The sequence below is a fragment of the Pseudophryne corroboree genome, chromosome 7, assembly GCF_028390025.1.
Source record: "Pseudophryne corroboree isolate aPseCor3 chromosome 7, aPseCor3.hap2, whole genome shotgun sequence".
NCBI lineage: Eukaryota > Metazoa > Chordata > Amphibia > Anura > Myobatrachidae > Pseudophryne > Pseudophryne corroboree.
Genome location: NC_086450.1, coordinates 419634641 through 419656150, shown reverse-complemented (window position 1 = coordinate 419656150; position 21510 = coordinate 419634641). Strand labels below are relative to the sequence as shown.

At 47.8% G+C, this 21510-nt stretch overlaps 1 protein-coding gene across 3 annotated transcripts in view; it reads right to left on the bottom strand.

Annotated features, from left to right (window-relative positions):
* Nucleotides 1-21510, bottom strand: part of LOC134945482 (syntaxin-binding protein 4-like) — a 194004-nt gene that overhangs the window by 17643 nt on the left and 154851 nt on the right. For all 3 annotated transcript variants that reach the window (XM_063934802.1, XM_063934800.1, XM_063934801.1), the window contains exons 19-20: nt 18138-18187; nt 48-154 (exon numbers count right to left, since the gene is read on the bottom strand). In XM_063934802.1, coding sequence (XP_063790872.1) covers nt 48-154; nt 18138-18187 — 157 coding nt within the window. The remainder of the gene's footprint in view (nt 1-47; nt 155-18137; nt 18188-21510) is intronic.

Genomic DNA, 21510 nt, shown 5'->3' with positions numbered 1-21510 from the left:
AAAATCAATGCATAGGATGTTGTCCATGTAAGGAACAAGCAACTCACCAGTACATGACTCTAGAATGTCACTGACTTCTGTAGCCAGCAGCTGCGCAGAGGGCAGGCACACGTTCAGCGCGTTCTCATTGTAACTGTCCTCCAGGTCCTCAGCGCTAAAAGAAACAGATGGAAGAATCCAATTAGGTGCAAACTCTGTGAAAATTACATTTGAAAACTGGCATTGATATTCTGGATGAAATGGCTGTTGTTTTTTTTTGTGCAGGTGCAGGTGAGAAGATAGAGAATATCTTTATTATACGGTAAAAATGTCAGAACATATGGAGCCAAATGTAATAGAGTGAGAGTTTCAGAAAGTGAGAGATTTGGTAGGGATTTTCAGCTTTTTTTAAAGTGGCAATCATTTACACTGCAAAACCAGGTTGATCTTGCTGTGTAAATGATTGCCACTTTAAAAAAAATTGCAAACCCTTACCAAATCTCTCACTTTTTGAAACTCTCCCTCTATTACATTTGGCCCAGGGGGTCATTCAGACCTGATCGCACGCAAGGTTTTTCGCTGCGCTGCGATCAGGTCAGAACTGCGCATGTGTATGCACTGCAATGTGCAGGCGCGTCGCACAGGTACAAAGCGGATCATTGCAGTGCGATGGGTTTAACGAAGAATCCATTCGAACAGCCAATGGGAAGGAGATTGACAGGAAGACGGCGTTTGTGGGTGTCAACTAACCGTTTTCTGGGAGTGTTTGCAAAAACGCAGGCGTGTCCAAGCGTTTGCAGGGCGGGTGTCTGACGGCAATTCCGGGACCAAACAGGCTGAAGTGATCGCAGCGGCTGAGGAAGTTCTTGGCAACTCAGAAACTGCACAAACGTTTTTTTGTACCGCCCGGCTGCACATGCGATCGCACACTTGCAAAGAAAAAATACACTCCCCAATGGGCAGCGACTATCTGCTCGCAGCAGTCCAAAAAAACCCTAGCGAGCGATCAGGTCTGAATTAGGACCATAGTGCAGAACCTCTGGCACACCCCTCCTAATAAATAATCACATACTTGGAAGGGTTTAAATAGCTTCAATGTCAGCTTTCTGAATTTCTCTAAAAAGCTTAATAATGGGATAAATTATGTAGGACGGGTATGTGGAGGTGTAACTGATGTAGGACAGGTATGTGGAGGTGTAACTGATGTAGGACAGGTATGTGGAGGTGTAACTGATGTAGGACAGGTATGTGGAGGTGTAATTGATGTGGGACAGGTATGTGGAGGTGTAACTGATGTGGGACAGGTACATGGGAGGTGTAATTGATGTGGGACAGGTATGTGGAGGTGTAACTGATGTGGGACAGGTATGTGGAGGTGTAATTGATGTGGGACAGGTATGTGGAGGTGTAATTGATGTGGGACAGGTATGTGGAGGTGTAATTGATGTGGGACAGGTATGTGGAGGTGTAACTGATGTGGGACAGGCATGTGGAGGTGTAATTGATGTGGGACAGGTATGTGGAGGTGTAATTGATGTGGGACAGGTATGCGGAGGTGTAACTGATGTGGGACAGGTATGTGGAGGTGTAACTGATGTGGGACAGGTACATGGGAGGTGTAATTGATGTGGGACAGGTATGTGGAGGTGTAACTGATGTGGGACAGGTATGTGGAGGTGTAACTGATGTGGGACAGGTATGTGGAGGTGTAACTGATGTGGGACAGGTATGTGGAGGTGTAATTGATGTGGGACAGGTATGTGGAGGTGTAACTGATGTGGGACAGGTACATGGGAGGTGTAATTGATGTGGGACAGGTATGTGGAGGTGTAATTGATGTGGGACAGGTATGTGGAGGTGTAATTGATGTGGGACAGGTATGTGGAGGTGTAACTGATGTGGGACAGGTATGTGGAGGTGTAACTGATGTGGGACAGGTACATGGGAGGTGTAATTGATGTGGGACAGGTACGTGGAGGTGTAACTGATGTGGGACAGGTATGTGGAGGTGTAATTGATGTGGGACAGGTATGTGGAGGTGTAATTGATGTGGGACAGGTATGTGGAGGTGTAATTGATGTGGGACAGGTATGTGGAGGTGTAACTGATGTGGGACAGGTATGTGGAGGTGTAACTGATGTGGGACAGGTATGTGGAGGTGTAACTGATGTGGGACAGGTATGTGGAGGTGTAACTGATGTGGGACAGGTATGTGGAGGTGTAACTGATGTGGGACAGGTATGTGGAGGTGTAACTGATGTGGGACAGGCATGTGGAGGTGTAACTGATGTGGGACAGGTATGTGGAGGTGTAATTGATGTGGGACAGGTACGTGGAGGTGTAACTGATGTGGGACAGGTATGTGGAGGTGTAATTGATGTGGGACAGGTATGTGGAGGTGTAACTGATGTGGGACAGGTATGTGGAGGTGTAACTGATGTGGGACAGGTATGTGGAGGTGTAACTGATGTGGGACAGGTATGTGGAGGTGTAACTGATGTGGGACAGGTATGTGGAGGTGTAACTGATGTGGGACAGGTATGTGGAGGTGTAATTGATGTGGGACAGGTATGTGGAGGTGTAATTGATGTGGGACAGGTATGTGGAGGTGTAACTGATGTGGGACAGGTATGTGGAGGTGTAATTGATGTGGGACAGGTATGTGGAGGTGTAATTGATGTGGGACAGGTATGTGGAGGTGTAACTGATGTGGGACAGGTATGTGGAGGTGTAATTGATGTGGGACAGGTATGTGGAGGTGTAACTGATGTGGGACAGGTATGTGGAGGTGTAACTGATGTGGGACAGGTATGTGGAGGTGTGATTGATGTGGGACAGGTATGTGGAGGTGTGATTGATGTGGGACAGGTATGTGGAGGTGTAATTGATGTGGGACAGGTATGTGGAGGTGTAACTGATGTGGGACAGGTATGTGGAGGTGTAACTGATGTGGGACAGGTATGTGGAGGTGTAACTGATGTGGGACAGGTATGTGGAGGTGTAATTGATGCGGGACAGGTATGTGGAGGTGTAATTGATGTGGGACAGGTATGTGGAGGTGTAATTGATGTGGGACAGGTATGTGGAGGTGTAACTGATGTGGGACAGGTATGTGGAGGTGTAACTGATGTGGGACAGGTATGTGGAGGTGTAACTGATGTGGGACAGGTACATGGGAGGTGTAATTGATGTGGGACAGGTATGTGGAGGTGTAACTGATGTGGGACAGGTATGTGGAGGTGTAACTGATGTGGGACAGGTATGTGGAGGTGTAACTGATGTGGGACAGGTATGTGGAGGTGTAATTGATGTGGGACAGGTATGTGGAGGTGTAACTGATGTGGGACAGGTATGTGGAGGTGTAACTGATGTGGGACAGGTATGTGGAGGTGTAATTGATGTGGGACAGGTATGTGGAGGTGTAACTGATGTGGGACAGGTATGTGGAGGTGTAACTGATGTAGGACAGGTATGTGGAGGTGTAATTGATGTGGGACAGGTATGTGGAGGTGTAACTGATGTGGGACAGGCATGTGGAGGTGTAATTGATGTGGGACAGGTATGTGGAGGTGTAATTGATGTGGGACAGGCATGTGGAGGTGTAATTGATGTGGGACAGGCATGTGGAGGTGTAATTGATGTGGGACAGGTATGTGGAGGTGTAACTGATGTGGGACAGGTATGTGGAGGTGTAATTGATGTGGGACAGGCATGTGGAGGTGTAATTGATGTGGGACAGGTATGTGGAGGTGTAACTGATGTGGGACAGGTATGTGGAGGTGTAATTGATGTGGGACAGGTATGTGGAGGTGTAACTGATGTGGGACAGGTACATGGGAGGTGTAATTGATGTGGGACAGGTATGTGGAGGTGTAACTGATGTGGGACAGGTATGTGGAGGTGTAACTGATGTGGGACAGGTATGTGGAGGTGTAATTGATGTGGGACAGGTATGTGGAGGTGTAACTGATGTGGGACAGGTATGTGGAGGTGTAACTGATGTGGGACAGGTATGTGGAGGTGTAACTGATGTGGGACAGGTATGTGGAGGTGTAACTGATGTGGGACAGGTATGTGGAGGTGTAATTGATGTGGGACAGGTACATGGGAGGTGTAATTGATGTGGGACAGGTATGTGGAGGTGTAATTGATGTGGGACAGGTATGTGGAGGTGTAACTGATGTGGGACAGGTATGTGGAGGTGTAATTGATGTGGGACAGGTATGTGGAGGTGTAATTGATGTGGGACAGGTATGTGGAGGTGTAATTGATGTGGGACAGGTATGTGGAGGTGTAACTGATGTGGGACAGGTATGTGGAGGTGTAATTGATGTGGGACAGGTATGTGGAGGTGTAACTGATGTGGGACAGGTATGTGGAGGTGTAAATGGTGTGGGACAGGTATGTGGAGGTGTGATTGATGTGGGACAGGTATGTGGAGGTGTAACTGATGTGGGACAGGTATGTGGAGGTGTAATTGATGTGGGACAGGTATGTGGAGGTGTAAATGGTGTGGGACACCTATGTGGAGGTGTAATTGATGTGGGACAGGTATGTGGAGGTGTAAATGATGTGGGACAGGTATGTTGAGGTGTAAATGGTGTGGGACAGGTATGTGGAGGTGTAACTGATGTGGGACAGGTATGTGGAGGTGTAACTGATGTGGGACAGGTATGTGGAGGTGTAAATGGTGTGGGACAGGTACATACCTCCCAACATGACCCTCTCCAGGAGGGACAGAATGCTCTGTTCCTGCACTTCCCTCTTAATTTATGATTGCCATCACCTGTGCTGAAACACCTTTCTTATCCATTAACCTGTTCAACACAGGTGCCGGTAATCATACATTAAGAGGAAAGTCCAGGAGCAGAGCATTTTGTCCCTCCTGGAGAGGGTCATGTTGGGAGCTATGCAGGTATGTGGAGGTGTAACTGATGTGGGACAGGTATGTGGAGGTGTAACTGATGTGGGACAGGTATGTGGAGGTGTAACTGATGTGGGACAGGTATGTGGAGGTGTAACTGATGTGGGACAGGTATGTGGAGGTGTAACTGATGTGGGACAGGTACATGGGAGGTGTAATTGATGTGGGACAGGTATGTGGAGGTGTAATTGATGTGGGACAGGTATGTGGAGGTGTAACTGATGTGGGACAGGTATGTGGAGGTGTAATTGATGTGGGACAGGCATGTGGAGGTGTAATTGATGTGGGACAGGTATGTGGAGGTGTAACTGATGTGGGACAGGTATGTGGAGGTGTAACTGATGTGGGACAGGTATGTGGAGGTGTAACTGATGTGGGACAGGTACATGGGAGGTGTAATTGATGTGGGACAGGTATGTGGAGGTGTAATTGATGTGGGACAGGCATGTGGAGGTGTAATTGATGTGGGACAGGTATGTGGAGGTGTAACTGATGTGGGACAGGTATGTGGAGGTGTAACTGATGTGGGACAGGTATGTGGAGGTGTAACTGATGTGGGACAGGTACATGGGAGGTGTAACTGATGTGGGACAGGTACATGGGAGGTGTAACTGATGTGGGACAGGTACATGGGAGGTGTAATTGATGTGGGACAGGTATGTGGAGGTGTAATTGATGTGGGACAGGTATGTGGAGGTGTAACTGATGTGGGGCAGGTATGTGGAGGTGTAACTGATGTGGGACAGGTATGTGGAGGTGTAACTGATGTGGGACAGGTATGTGGAGGTGTAACTGATGTGGGACAGGTATGTGGAGGTGTAACTGATGTGGGACAGGTATGTGGAGGTGTAATTGATGTGGGACAGGTATGTGGAGGTGTAATTGATGTGGGACAGGTATGTGGAGGTGTAATTGATGTGGGACAGGTATGTGGAGGTGTAACTGATGTGGGACAGGTATGTGGAGGTGTAACTGATGTGGGACAGGTATGTGGAGGTGTAAATGATGTGGGACAGGTATGTGGAGGTGTAACTGATGTGGGACAGGTATGTGGAGGTGTAACTGATGTGGGACAGGTATGTGGAGGTGTAAATGATGTGGGACAGGTATGTGGAGGTGTAAATGATGTAGGACAGGCATGTGGAGGTGTAATTGATGTGGGACAGGTATGTGGAGGTGTAATTGATGTGGGACAGGCATGTGGAGGTGTAATTGATGTGGGACAGGTATGTGGAGGTGTAACTGATGTGGGACAGGTACATGGGAGGTGTAACTGATGTGGGACAGGTACATGGGAGGTGTAATTGATGTGGGACAGGTATGTGGAGGTGTAATTGATGTGGGACAGGTATGTGGAGGTGTAACTGATGTGGGGCAGGTATGTGGAGGTGTAACTGATGTGGGACAGGTATGTGGAGGTGTAACTGATGTGGGACAGGTATGTGGAGGTGTAACTGATGTGGGACAGGTACGTGGAGGTGTAATTGATGTGGGACAGGTATGTGGAGGTGTAACTGATGTGGGACAGGTATGTGGAGGTGTAACTGATGTGGGACAGGTACATGGGAGGTGTAATTGATGTGGGACAGGTATGTGGAGGTGTAACTGATGTGGGACAGGTATGTGGAGGTGTAACTGATGTGGGACAGGTATGTGGAGGTGTAATTGATGTGGGACAGGTATGTGGAGGTGTAACTGATGTGGGACAGGTATGTGGAGGTGTAACTGATGTAGGACAGGTATGTGGAGGTGTAATTGATGTGGGACAGGTATGTGGAGGTGTAACTGATGTGGGACAGGCATGTGGAGGTGTAATTGATGTGGGACAGGTATGTGGAGGTGTAATTGATGTGGGACAGGCATGTGGAGGTGTAATTGATGTGGGACAGGCATGTGGAGGTGTAATTGATGTGGGACAGGTATGTGGAGGTGTAACTGATGTGGGACAGGTATGTGGAGGTGTAATTGATGTGGGACAGGTATGTGGAGGTGTAACTGATGTGGGACAGGTATGTGGAGGTGTAACTGATGTGGGACAGGTATGTGGAGGTGTAATTGATGTGGGACAGGTATGTGGAGGTGTAACTGATGTGGGACAGGTATGTGGAGGTGTAACTGATGTAGGACAGGTATGTGGAGGTGTAATTGATGTGGGACAGGTATGTGGAGGTGTAACTGATGTGGGACAGGCATGTGGAGGTGTAATTGATGTGGGACAGGTATGTGGAGGTGTAATTGATGTGGGACAGGCATGTGGAGGTGTAATTGATGTGGGACAGGCATGTGGAGGTGTAATTGATGTGGGACAGGTATGTGGAGGTGTAACTGATGTGGGACAGGTATGTGGAGGTGTAATTGATGTGGGACAGGCATGTGGAGGTGTAATTGATGTGGGACAGGTATGTGGAGGTGTAACTGATGTGGGACAGGTATGTGGAGGTGTAATTGATGTGGGACAGGTATGTGGAGGTGTAACTGATGTGGGACAGGTATGTGGAGGTGTAACTGATGTGGGACAGGTATGTGGAGGTGTAAATGATGTGGGACAGGTATGTGGAGGTGTAACTGATATGGGACAGGTATGTGGAGGTGTAAATGATGTGGGACAGGTATGTGGAGGTGTAATTGATGTGGGACAGGTATGTGGAGGTGTAACTGATGTGGGACAGGTATGTGGAGGTGTAACTGATGTGGGACAGGTATGTGGAGGTGTAACTGATGTGGGACAGGTATGTGGAGGTGTAACTGATGTGGGACAGGTATGTGGAGGTGTAACTGATGTGGGACAGGTATGTGGAGGTGTAAATGGTGTGGGACAGGTATGTGGAGGTGTAAATGGTGTGGGACAGGTACATACCTCCCAACATGACCCTCTCCAGGAGGGACAGAATGCTCTGTTCCTGCACTTCTCTCTTAATTTATGATTGCCATCACCTGTGCTGAAACACCTTTCTTATCCATTAACCTGTTCAACACAGGTGCCGGTAATCATACATTAAGAGGAAAGTCCAGGAGCAGAGCATTTTGTCCCTCCTGGAGAGGGTCATGTTGGGAGCTATGCAGGTATGTGGAGGTGTAACTGATGTGGGACAGGTACATGGGAGGTGTAATTGATGTGGGACAGGTATGTGGAGGTGTAACTGATGTGGGACAGGTATGTGGAGGTGTAACTGATGTGGGACAGGTATGTGGAGGTGTTACTGATGTGGGACAGGTATGTGGAGGTGTAACTGATGTGGGACAGGTATGTGGAGGTGTAATTGATGTGGGACAGGTATGTGGAGGTGTAATTGATGTGGGACAGGTACATGGGAGGTGTAATTGATGTGGGACAGGTATGTGGAGGTGTAATTGATGTGGGACAGGTATGTGGAGGTGTAACTGATGTGGGACAGGTATGTGGAGGTGTAATTGATGTGGGACAGGTATGTGGAGGTGTAATTGATGTGGGACAGGTATGTGGAGGTGTAATTGATGTGGGACAGGTATGTGGAGGCGTAACTGATGTGGGACAGGCATGTGGAGGTGTAATTGATGTGGGACAGGTATGTGGAGGTGTAACTGATGTGGGACAGGTATGTGGAGGTGTAACTGATGTGGGACAGGTACATGGGAGGTGTAATTGATGTGGGACAGGTATGTGGAGGTGTAACTGATGTGGGACAGGTATGTGGAGGTGTAACTGATGTGGGACAGGTATGTGGAGGTGTAACTGATGTGGGACAGGTATGTGGAGGTGTAATTGATGTGGGACAGGTATGTGGAGGTGTAACTGATGTGGGACAGGTACATGGGAGGTGTAATTGATGTGGGACAGGTATGTGGAGGTGTAATTGATGTGGGACAGGTATGTGGAGGTGTAATTGATGTGGGACAGGTATGTGGAGGTGTAACTGATGTGGGACAGGTACATGGGAGGTGTAATTGATGTGGGACAGGTATGTGGAGGTGTAACTGATGTGGGACAGGTATGTGGAGGTGTAATTGATGTGGGACAGGTATGTGGAGGTGTAATTGATGTGGGACAGGTATGTGGAGGTGTAATTGATGTGGGACAGGTATGTGGAGGTGTAACTGATGTGGGACAGGTATGTGGAGGTGTAACTGATGTGGGACAGGTATGTGGAGGTGTAACTGATGTGGGACAGGTATGTGGAGGTGTAACTGATGTGGGACAGGTATGTGGAGGTGTAACTGATGTGGGACAGGTATGTGGAGGTGTAACTGATGTGGGACAGGCATGTGGAGGTGTAACTGATGTGGGACAGGTATGTGGAGGTGTAATTGATGTGGGACAGGTACGTGGAGGTGTAACTGATGTGGGACAGGTATGTGGAGGTGTAATTGATGTGGGACAGGTATGTGGAGGTGTAACTGATGTGGGACAGGTATGTGGAGGTGTAACTGATGTGGGACAGGTATGTGGAGGTGTAACTGATGTGGGACAGGTATGTGGAGGTGTAACTGATGTGGGACAGGTATGTGGAGGTGTAACTGATGTGGGACAGGTATGTGGAGGTGTAATTGATGTGGGACAGGTATGTGGAGGTGTAATTGATGTGGGACAGGTATGTGGAGGTGTAACTGATGTGGGACAGGTATGTGGAGGTGTAATTGATGTGGGACAGGTATGTGGAGGTGTAATTGATGTGGGACAGGTATGTGGAGGTGTAACTGATGTGGGACAGGTATGTGGAGGTGTAATTGATGTGGGACAGGTATGTGGAGGTGTAACTGATGTGGGACAGGTATGTGGAGGTGTAACTGATGTGGGACAGGTATGTGGAGGTGTGATTGATGTGGGACAGGTATGTGGAGGTGTGATTGATGTGGGACAGGTATGTGGAGGTGTAATTGATGTGGGACAGGTATGTGGAGGTGTAACTGATGTGGGACAGGTATGTGGAGGTGTAACTGATGTGGGACAGGTATGTGGAGGTGTAACTGATGTGGGACAGGTATGTGGAGGTGTAATTGATGCGGGACAGGTATGTGGAGGTGTAATTGATGTGGGACAGGTATGTGGAGGTGTAATTGATGTGGGACAGGTATGTGGAGGTGTAACTGATGTGGGACAGGTATGTGGAGGTGTAACTGATGTGGGACAGGTATGTGGAGGTGTAACTGATGTGGGACAGGTACATGGGAGGTGTAATTGATGTGGGACAGGTATGTGGAGGTGTAATTGATGTGGGACAGGTATGTGGAGGTGTAACTGATGTGGGACAGGTACATGGGAGGTGTAATTGATGTGGGACAGGTATGTGGAGGTGTAACTGATGTGGGACAGGTATGTGGAGGTGTAACTGATGTGGGACAGGTATGTGGAGGTGTAATTGATGTGGGACAGGTATGTGGAGGTGTAACTGATGTGGGACAGGTATGTGGAGGTGTAACTGATGTGGGACAGGTATGTGGAGGTGTAACTGATGTGGGACAGGTATGTGGAGGTGTAACTGATGTGGGACAGGTATGTGGAGGTGTAATTGATGTGGGACAGGTACATGGGAGGTGTAATTGATGTGGGACAGGTATGTGGAGGTGTAATTGATGTGGGACAGGTATGTGGAGGTGTAACTGATGTGGGACAGGTATGTGGAGGTGTAATTGATGTGGGACAGGTATGTGGAGGTGTAATTGATGTGGGACAGGTATGTGGAGGTGTAATTGATGTGGGACAGGTATGTGGAGGTGTAACTGATGTGGGACAGGTATGTGGAGGTGTAATTGATGTGGGACAGGTATGTGGAGGTGTAACTGATGTGGGACAGGTATGTGGAGGTGTAAATGGTGTGGGACAGGTATGTGGAGGTGTGATTGATGTGGGACAGGTATGTGGAGGTGTAACTGATGTGGGACAGGTATGTGGAGGTGTAATTGATGTGGGACAGGTATGTGGAGGTGTAAATGGTGTGGGACACCTATGTGGAGGTGTAATTGATGTGGGACAGGTATGTGGAGGTGTAATTGATGTGGGACAGGTATGTTGAGGTGTAAATGGTGTGGGACAGGTATGTGGAGGTGTAACTGATGTGGGACAGGTATGTGGAGGTGTAACTGATGTGGGACAGGTATGTGGAGGTGTAAATGGTGTGGGACAGGTACATACCTCCCAACATGACCCTCTCCAGGAGGGACAGAATGCTCTGTTCCTGCACTTCCCTCTTAATTTATGATTGCCATCACCTGTGCTGAAACACCTTTCTTATCCATTAACCTGTTCAACACAGGTGCCGGTAATCATACATTAAGAGGAAAGTCCAGGAGCAGAGCATTTTGTCCCTCCTGGAGAGGGTCATGTTGGGAGCTATGCAGGTATGTGGAGGTGTAACTGATGTGGGACAGGTATGTGGAGGTGTAACTGATGTGGGACAGGTATGTGGAGGTGTAACTGATGTGGGACAGGTATGTGGAGGTGTAACTGATGTGGGACAGGTATGTGGAGGTGTAACTGATGTGGGACAGGTACATGGGAGGTGTAATTGATGTGGGACAGGTATGTGGAGGTGTAATTGATGTGGGACAGGTATGTGGAGGTGTAACTGATGTGGGACAGGTATGTGGAGGTGTAATTGATGTGGGACAGGCATGTGGAGGTGTAATTGATGTGGGACAGGTATGTGGAGGTGTAACTGATGTGGGACAGGTATGTGGAGGTGTAACTGATGTGGGACAGGTATGTGGAGGTGTAACTGATGTGGGACAGGTACATGGGAGGTGTAATTGATGTGGGACAGGTATGTGGAGGTGTAATTGATGTGGGACAGGCATGTGGAGGTGTAATTGATGTGGGACAGGTATGTGGAGGTGTAACTGATGTGGGACAGGTATGTGGAGGTGTAACTGATGTGGGACAGGTATGTGGAGGTGTAACTGATGTGGGACAGGTACATGGGAGGTGTAACTGATGTGGGACAGGTACATGGGAGGTGTAACTGATGTGGGACAGGTACATGGGAGGTGTAATTGATGTGGGACAGGTATGTGGAGGTGTAATTGATGTGGGACAGGTATGTGGAGGTGTAACTGATGTGGGGCAGGTATGTGGAGGTGTAACTGATGTGGGACAGGTATGTGGAGGTGTAACTGATGTGGGACAGGTATGTGGAGGTGTAACTGATGTGGGACAGGTATGTGGAGGTGTAACTGATGTGGGACAGGTATGTGGAGGTGTAATTGATGTGGGACAGGTATGTGGAGGTGTAATTGATGTGGGACAGGTATGTGGAGGTGTAATTGATGTGGGACAGGTATGTGGAGGTGTAACTGATGTGGGACAGGTATGTGGAGGTGTAACTGATGTGGGACAGGTATGTGGAGGTGTAAATGATGTGGGACAGGTATGTGGAGGTGTAACTGATGTGGGACAGGTATGTGGAGGTGTAACTGATGTGGGACAGGTATGTGGAGGTGTAAATGATGTGGGACAGGTATGTGGAGGTGTAACTGATGTGGGACAGGCATGTGGAGGTGTAATTGATGTGGGACAGGTATGTGGAGGTGTAATTGATGTGGGACAGGCATGTGGAGGTGTAATTGATGTGGGACAGGCATGTGGAGGTGTAATTGATGTGGGACAGGTATGTGGAGGTGTAACTGATGTGGGACAGGTATGTGGAGGTGTAATTGATGTGGGACAGGTATGTGGAGGTGTAACTGATGTGGGACAGGTATGTGGAGGTGTAACTGATGTGGGACAGGTATGTGGAGGTGTAATTGATGTGGGACAGGTATGTGGAGGTGTAACTGATGTGGGACAGGTATGTGGAGGTGTAACTGATGTAGGACAGGTATGTGGAGGTGTAATTGATGTGGGACAGGTATGTGGAGGTGTAACTGATGTGGGACAGGCATGTGGAGGTGTAATTGATGTGGGACAGGTATGTGGAGGTGTAATTGATGTGGGACAGGCATGTGGAGGTGTAATTGATGTGGGACAGGCATGTGGAGGTGTAATTGATGTGGGACAGGTATGTGGAGGTGTAACTGATGTGGGACAGGTATGTGGAGGTGTAATTGATGTGGGACAGGCATGTGGAGGTGTAATTGATGTGGGACAGGTATGTGGAGGTGTAACTGATGTGGGACAGGTATGTGGAGGTGTAATTGATGTGGGACAGGTATGTGGAGGTGTAACTGATGTGGGACAGGTATGTGGAGGTGTAACTGATGTGGGACAGGTATGTGGAGGTGTAAATGATGTGGGACAGGTATGTGGAGGTGTAACTGATATGGGACAGGTATGTGGAGGTGTAAATGATGTGGGACAGGTATGTGGAGGTGTAATTGATGTGGGACAGGTATGTGGAGGTGTAACTGATGTGGGACAGGTATGTGGAGGTGTAACTGATGTGGGACAGGTATGTGGAGGTGTAACTGATGTGGGACAGGTATGTGGAGGTGTAACTGATGTGGGACAGGTATGTGGAGGTGTAACTGATGTGGGACAGGTATGTGGAGGTGTAAATGGTGTGGGACAGGTATGTGGAGGTGTAAATGGTGTGGGACAGGTACATACCTCCCAACATGACCCTCTCCAGGAGGGACAGAATGCTCTGTTCCTGCACTTCTCTCTTAATTTATGATTGCCATCACCTGTGCTGAAACACCTTTCTTATCCATTAACCTGTTCAACACAGGTGCCGGTAATCATACATTAAGAGGAAAGTCCAGGAGCAGAGCATTTTGTCCCTCCTGGAGAGGGTCATGTTGGGAGCTATGCAGGTATGTGGAGGTGTAACTGATGTGGGACAGGTACATGGGAGGTGTAATTGATGTGGGACAGGTATGTGGAGGTGTAACTGATGTGGGACAGGTATGTGGAGGTGTAACTGATGTGGGACAGGTATGTGGAGGTGTTACTGATGTGGGACAGGTATGTGGAGGTGTAACTGATGTGGGACAGGTATGTGGAGGTGTAATTGATGTGGGACAGGTATGTGGAGGTGTAATTGATGTGGGACAGGTACATGGGAGGTGTAATTGATGTGGGACAGGTATGTGGAGGTGTAATTGATGTGGGACAGGTATGTGGAGGTGTAACTGATGTGGGACAGGTATGTGGAGGTGTAATTGATGTGGGACAGGTATGTGGAGGTGTAATTGATGTGGGACAGGTATGTGGAGGTGTAATTGATGTGGGACAGGTATGTGGAGGTGTAACTGATGTGGGACAGGTATGTGGAGGTGTAATTGATGTGGGACAGGTATGTGGAGGTGTAACTGATGTGGGACAGGTATGTGGAGGTGTAAATGGTGTGGGACAGGTATGTGGAGGTGTAACTGATGTGGGACAGGTATGTGGAGGTGTAATTGATGTGGGACAGGTATGTGGAGGTGTAATTGATGTGGGACAGGTATGTGGAGGTGTAACTGATGTGGGACAGGTATGTGGAGGTGTAACTGATGTGGGACAGGTATGTGGAGGTGTGATTGATGTGGGACAGGTATGTGGAGGTGTAACTGATGTGGGACAGGTATGTGGAGGTGTAATTGATGTGGGACAGGTATGTGGAGGTGTAAATGGTGTGGGACAGCTATGTGGAGGTGTAATTGATGTGGGACAGGTATGTGGAGGTGTAATTGATGTGGGACAGGTATGTTGAGGTGTAAATGGTGTGGGACAGGTATGTGGAGGTGTGATTGATGTGGGACAGGTATGTGGAGGTGTAACTGATGTGGGACAGGTATGTGGAGGTGTAATTGATGTGGGACAGGTATGTGGAGGTGTAAATGGTGTGGGACAGCTATGTGGAGGTGTAATTGATGTGGGACAGGTATGTGGAGGTGTAATTGATGTGGGACAGGTATGTTGAGGTGTAAATGGTGTGGGACAGGTATGTGGAGGTGTAACTGATGTGGGACAGGTATGTGGAGGTGTAACTGATGTGGGACAGGTATGTGGAGGTGTAAATGGTGTGGGACAGGTACATACCTCCCAACATGACCCTCTCCAGGAGGGACAGAATGCTCTGTTCCTGCACTTCCCTCTTAATTTATGATTGCCATCACCTGTGCTGAAACACCTTTCTTATCCATTAACCTGTTCAACACAGGTGCCGGTAATCATACATTAAGAGGAAAGTCCAGGAGCAGAGCATTTTGTCCCTCCTTGAGAGGGTCATGTTGGGAGCTATGCAGGTATGTGGAGGTGTAACTGATGTGGGACAGGTATGTGGAGGTGTAACTGATGTGGGACAGGTATGTGGAGGTGTAATTGATGTGGGACAGGTATGTGGAGGTGTAATTGATGTGGGACAGGTATGTGGAGGTGTAACTGATGTGGGACAGGTATGTGGAGGTGTAAATGATGTGGGGCAGGTATGTGGAGGTGTAACTGATGTGGGACAGGTATGTGGAGGTGTAACTGATGTGGGGCAGGTACGTGGAGGTGTAAATTATGTGGGGCAGGTACGTGGAGGTGTAATTGATGTGGAACAGGTATGTGGTTGTTTAATTGATGTAGGACAGGTATGTGGAGGTGTAAATGATCTCGAACAGGTATGTGGAGGTGTAAATTATGTGGGAAAGGTATAGGGAGGTGTAAATGATGTGGGACAGATACGTGGGAGGTGTAAATGATGTGGCACAGGTAACAGGAGGTGTAAATGATGTGGCACAGGTAACAGGAGGTGTAAATGATGTGGCACAGGTAACAGGAGGTGTAAATGATGTGGCACAGGTAACAGGAGGTGTAAATGATGTGGCACAGGTAACAGGAGGTGTAAATAATGTGGGACAGGTACGTGGGAGGTGTAACTGATGTGGGACAGGTAACAGGAGGTGTAAATGATGTGGGACAGGTAACAGGAGGTGTAAATGATGTGGGACAGGTAACAGGAGGTGTAAATGATGTGGGACAGGTACGTGGAGGTGTAACTGATGTGGGACAGGTATGTGGAGGTGTAATTGATGTGGGACAGGTATGTGGAGGTGTAAATGATGTGGGACAGGTATGTGGAGGTGTAATTGATGTGGGAAAGGTACAGGGAGGTGTAAATGGTGTGGCACAGATACGTGGGAGGTGTAACTGATGTGGGACAGGTAACAGGAGGTGTAAATGATGTGGGACAGGTAACAGGAGGTGTAAATGATGTGGGACAGGTACGTGGAGGTGTTGAATTGATGGGAAAGAGATTTTAGAACACTAGCTTCCTATTATTTTTCAACCAATACTAAATATCAACCATCTGCCACATATTTAACATCTCTAACACTGTTCTTATACCCAATAATAGTCTTCTATATGGCCCTGCTATCTTAGCTGTCACTTTTTTATTGTCCAGGGCGGTTTCCCCACTGTTTCATACACTTCTCACAGGTCACATTTTGTGCAAATGTCGCACGCCCTTGCCGTGACTACTGGGAGTTGGCATCTGTAATTGGGTCTCGCATCTCTTGGGTGCGTGCATTCATGTGATATTTGTGAATCTCATGAAACACTCGTTTTTGCAAACTCGCACCTGGCTGGACTGACTCGAAAGTGTTTCTGGCTGCTCTGTGTGATGCCATTCAATTCCACCTACATGCCTTTTACTTTTAACATAACGCAGTAAAACGTATTAATACAAACCCAAAAACATTTTGTGGTGGAAGATGAATAGTTTTATCTTGTCATTCTTTCTATAGCTCTGGTTAATTACAAGATCATTAAAAAAGAAAAAGAAATTGGTCTATGCACGCTGTCATATTTCTATTTTTGTTAGTAACATATCCTCAATCACTGATCAAAATAAAACAAATGACCTTTATTACACCCCTTTAACTGTTCATACACTGTCACATTATTATGACCACATCCTACATTTGACGTCGGCATCGCGCAGCCCATGACGTACTTCATGTGTTGTGTGCTGGCTTGGTGGGTATATAAGGTGTGCGATAGGCCGTCTGCACACATATCACTTGTTTCTGTCATGGGTCACGGGATAATTATCAGAGTTTCGAAAAGGGAGGATTATCGCCTGTCGGGCCAAGGGCGGCAGTATTTCTGACACAGCGCAGTTTGTGCACGTATTGCTGTGGTGAAGGTGTATCATGACTGGACAAATGGCACCATTATAAATAACCATTGTGGAAACTGCGGAGCACCACGTGCCATCGATGTGAGAGGTGAACGTCAGCTACGAAGGTGCGTGTGGAGTGGAGCAGCTCACCGGCAAAACAAACCTGGCAGCTACCAGGCGTGTGTCTAAAATGACAGGTCAGCCCGTCTAGCTGCTGCACACGGCTATTACTCTGGCTATTAGCTGGTGGTCATAATAATGTGACTCCACCGTGTATATGACGCTACTTAAAATTGAAGTGCTAAACCATCATAACCTCACATCTGATTGGCGGCTATATTGGCCATTGGCCACTCCTGTCTGTAACTCGTATCACCAGACTCTTCTGCCTTGGCTACATCATACGCTAGGGAGACACTTCAGCAAGCCAGAGGCGACATGCCAAAAGCACCGGTTACAACACATCATTACATCATTGCTCCTAGCACCATGGTATTAAATAAAAGCACCTCACCCTCTTGGAGATACATAATACAGCAAACAGGGACAGCTGAGGTAGTAATACTGATACCCCAGCACCATAACACCCCCCCCCCCCTCCTCCTTACACCCCCCTCCTCCTTACACCCTCCCACCACCCACCTCCCTCCTAATATTCCCAGCCAAATAGCATCACTGCATCTCTGGAAATGGGGATTGTGGTCGGGTATGGTCGTTGGGTAGACACAACTTAGGTTGACAGTCATTAGGTCAACCATGGAAGGTCGACATGCATTAGGTCTCCAGGGACAATAGGCTGACATGGTCGTTGGGTCGACAGGTCAAAAGGTCGACATGTGGTTTTTAAAAAACTTTTTTTGGCGTCGTTTTCTTAGTAAAGTGACGGGGAATCCAAATTAGTGCACCGTGTCCCCTCGCATGGCTCGCTTCGCTCGGCACAGGTTACCATTCCAATCGTAGTACGCGTGGATCGTTAAGTATGAAAAAAAACAAAAGATGAAAAAAAATATGAAAAACTCATGTTGATCTAGTACATGTCGACCTAATGACCATGTCGACCTACAGTGGTCGACCTAAGCTGTGTCGAACTAACGACTGTATCCCTTGGGGTCTACTTTTGGTACATCATAGCCATCATCTGAAACTGACCCAACTCTCCATCTGGGAATATGGAGGATGCTGCAGATAGAAGAACATTTGGAAAAAGAGGTGAAATAAGTTTCTCTTACCGCTTATCGTCAGACAGCTGGAGTGAAGTGGTTAATAATTTCTGGATTTTCTAGTAAAGTAGATAAACATAACATAAGATAGGGAATACAGAATAATTCCAGTTGGCTAATGTAACATGGCATTGTCTGGATATGTAACATCGCCTATATACTGGGTCACAGGGCCCTGTGCAGCTTGGATCACTATTGAGACAGAAATTGTGATTTTCTCAGAACTGCTTCTGCTTAAAAATGTATATGAAGAGCCGCCCAGAAAGGTAAAAGATGCCCACCGATGCATTTGCAAACTTGCGTATGCATCCACATAATTGCGACGCATATCCAGAAATCCAGTATTCCGGTTAACCCATGCATACGCAGGATATAGAAACATGGAATCTGATGGCAGATAAGAACCACCTGGCCCATCTAGTCTGCCCTTTTAAAAATCCTTTAGGTCAGGGCCTAGGTGTGTGCGTATGGTGCAGTGCCCACCGCGCACTTTTCATGTAGGCGCACCGTCTGCAGCCATCCCGTTATTCGCTGGCTGCCAGATGAAGTGCACCCTGTTTTTTGCCGTGTGCTAGATGCCGCACTGTTTAGTGACCGTGTTAGGTCATGCTCTCCATGTGGCCCGCCCCTCCTTGTGATGTCCTGTTCAAGCATAGGCGGATTCAAGAAGGAAGGGGGGGGGGGGGGGTTGCACGCTGCGGATGTACCCCCATGTCATTTAGAGTAAGTTTCTTTTAATTATTATTTATAATGCAGCTGCCCTGGTGGTCCTGTGGTTTCTGCTGCTGCACTGGCAGCTGCGATCTGGCTATTACCGTCTGGGCCAGCAGCAGCAACACAACATGATCATACTCCCAAGGGGGCCCCAGCCGAGACATACATACAGTGCTGCCGAGGCCGGCGCAATGTGGGTAAGCAATGCAGGATGGTGCCAGGCTGAAGAGGCACCGTCCCCACTCCGCTGCATCGGCCTCATGCTTAACCCCGGAGACCTGAGCCCCGAGGGAGAGGAACAGCAGCAACAGCAGCAGAACCAGAGAGGGACATTGCCCGGCTTCTTCTCTTCACTGAATCCCCTCATTTGTCAGTACCCTTGGCCGGTATAGGAGACACACTTTGGAGCATGCATGTGCTGTCGTCTGCTGCTGCTGCTACAAATGTACTGCCAAAGCTACTCTCTACATGGACACTGTCACTGCAAACTCTGAGGACCTTCAAGTTAAGGTTAAATTTTCCATTGAAATTGCAGCCGGAATTTTTTTAAATGCATACAACATCCATGTGAGCTAGTATTATTAGAGATACAATATATACATGTAAAATGGTAGTCTGTGTGTTGCGTTGGGTAGGAAATGCCAGAAGGTGGGATGCCGGCAGTCAGAAGACCGACCACGGCATCCCGATGCTTAGAATCCCGACATGGGGAAGGTAAGTATACTTACCTTACCCCAATGCCCCCTAACCCTCCCTCCCCGCAGCCTAAACCTAACCTTCTCCCCAGGACCGGAACTAGGCGTAGGTGGTTGGTGCTTCATCCACCTACGCCTAGTTCCGGCCCTGGGGAGAGATACAATATATACATGTAAAATGGTAGTCTGTGTGTTGCGTTGGGTAGGAAATGCCAGAAGGTGGGATGCCGGCAGTCAGAAGACCGACCACGGCATCCCGATGCTTAGAATCCCGACATGGGGAAGGTAAGTATACTTACCTTACCCCAATGCTCCCCTAACCCTCCCTCCCCGCAGCCTAAACCTAACCTTCTCCCCAGGACCGGAACTAGGCGTAGGTGGATGAAGCACCATCCACCTTTTTTTGTCGTGCACCTACGGCACGCTCTGGCCCTATTTTAAATATGGGGGGGGGGGGGGGGGGGCGCCAATGCTGTTTCTTGCACCCAGCGCTAAAATATCTAGTTACGGCACTGCTTTGGGTAATCTTAAACCCTTTTGAACCTTAGTCCTTTGTAAGGATATTCATATCCTATCCCAAGCAAGATTAAATTGCTCTACTGTTCTGCCACCTCTGATGGGAGGCTATTCCACTTATCCACTACCCTTTCTGTCAAGTAATTTTTCCTTAAATTTCCCCTGAGACTGCCTCCCTCCATTTTCAGCGTATGTCCTCGGATATATGTGGCTGCAGTCGCAGCAGCGCCATGTTTTTAATCGCAGCAATTACAGCTGACGTCAGATGCACACGCCGAAAAAATGGCCATAACATGCCTGCGTTTTCCCAACCACACCCAACAAACGCCATGTAACCTCCCACAAATGATCACAAAATTACAATTTGCTGGGCCTGTGATCGCATTGCAAACTCATTTCAGTCTTCACGCACGCACGATGTGGTCGCAGCGCATGTGCAATCAGACGATAATTGGACGATTTGCAATTTTGCAACTGAGGCTGAATAAGGCCCACAGTTCATGGTTCCACAAAGCAGAAATATCCAGATGAGTTTATTGTTATTATTGATGAGTACTTGCCACAAAATTAGCTCTATATTTTCTATATAACAGTCATGTTAATTTACTATTTGTACTTGTGTGACAGAGGGTGAACTACAGAATATGGAGCCACTTGTAATGGAAAAAGTTTCAAATATAGGCAGAGAAGGTTCTAAACATGTAAAAGAAATTGTAACGTGATATGGAACAGACAGAAGGTGCAGTGACAGATAAATGAGAGAAGATGGAAGGTGCAGTGACAGAGGTGAATGAGAGAAGATGGAAGGTGCAGTGACAGAGGTGAATGAGAGAAGATGGAAGGTGCAGTGACAGAGATGAATGAAAGTAGATGGAAGGTGCAGTGACAGAGATGAATGAAAGTAGATGGAAGGTGCAGTGACAGAGATGAATGAGAGTAGATGGAAGGTGCAGTGACAGAGATGAATGAAAGTAGATGGAAGGTGCAATGACAGAGATGAATGAAAGTAGATGGAAGGTGCAGTGACAGATGAATGAGAGAAGATGGAAGGTGCAGTGACAGAGATGAATGAGAGAAGATGGAAGGTGCAGTGACAGAGATGAATGAAAGAAGATGGAAGGTGCAGTGACAGAGATGAATGAAAGTAGATGGAAGGTGCAGTGACAGAGATGAAGGAGAGAAGATGGAAGGTGCAGTGAGAGATGAATGAGAGAAGATGGAAGGTGCAGTGACAGAGATGAATGAAAGAAGATGGAAGGTGCAGTGACAGAGATGAATGAAAGTAGATGGAAGGTGCAGTGACAGAGATGAATGAAAGTAGATGGAAGGTGCAGTGACAGAGATGAAGGAGAGAATATGGAAGGTGCAGTGAGAGATGAATGAGAGAAGATGGAAGGTGCAGTGACAGAGATGAATGAAAGAAGATGGAAGGTGCAGTGACAGAGATGAATGAAAGT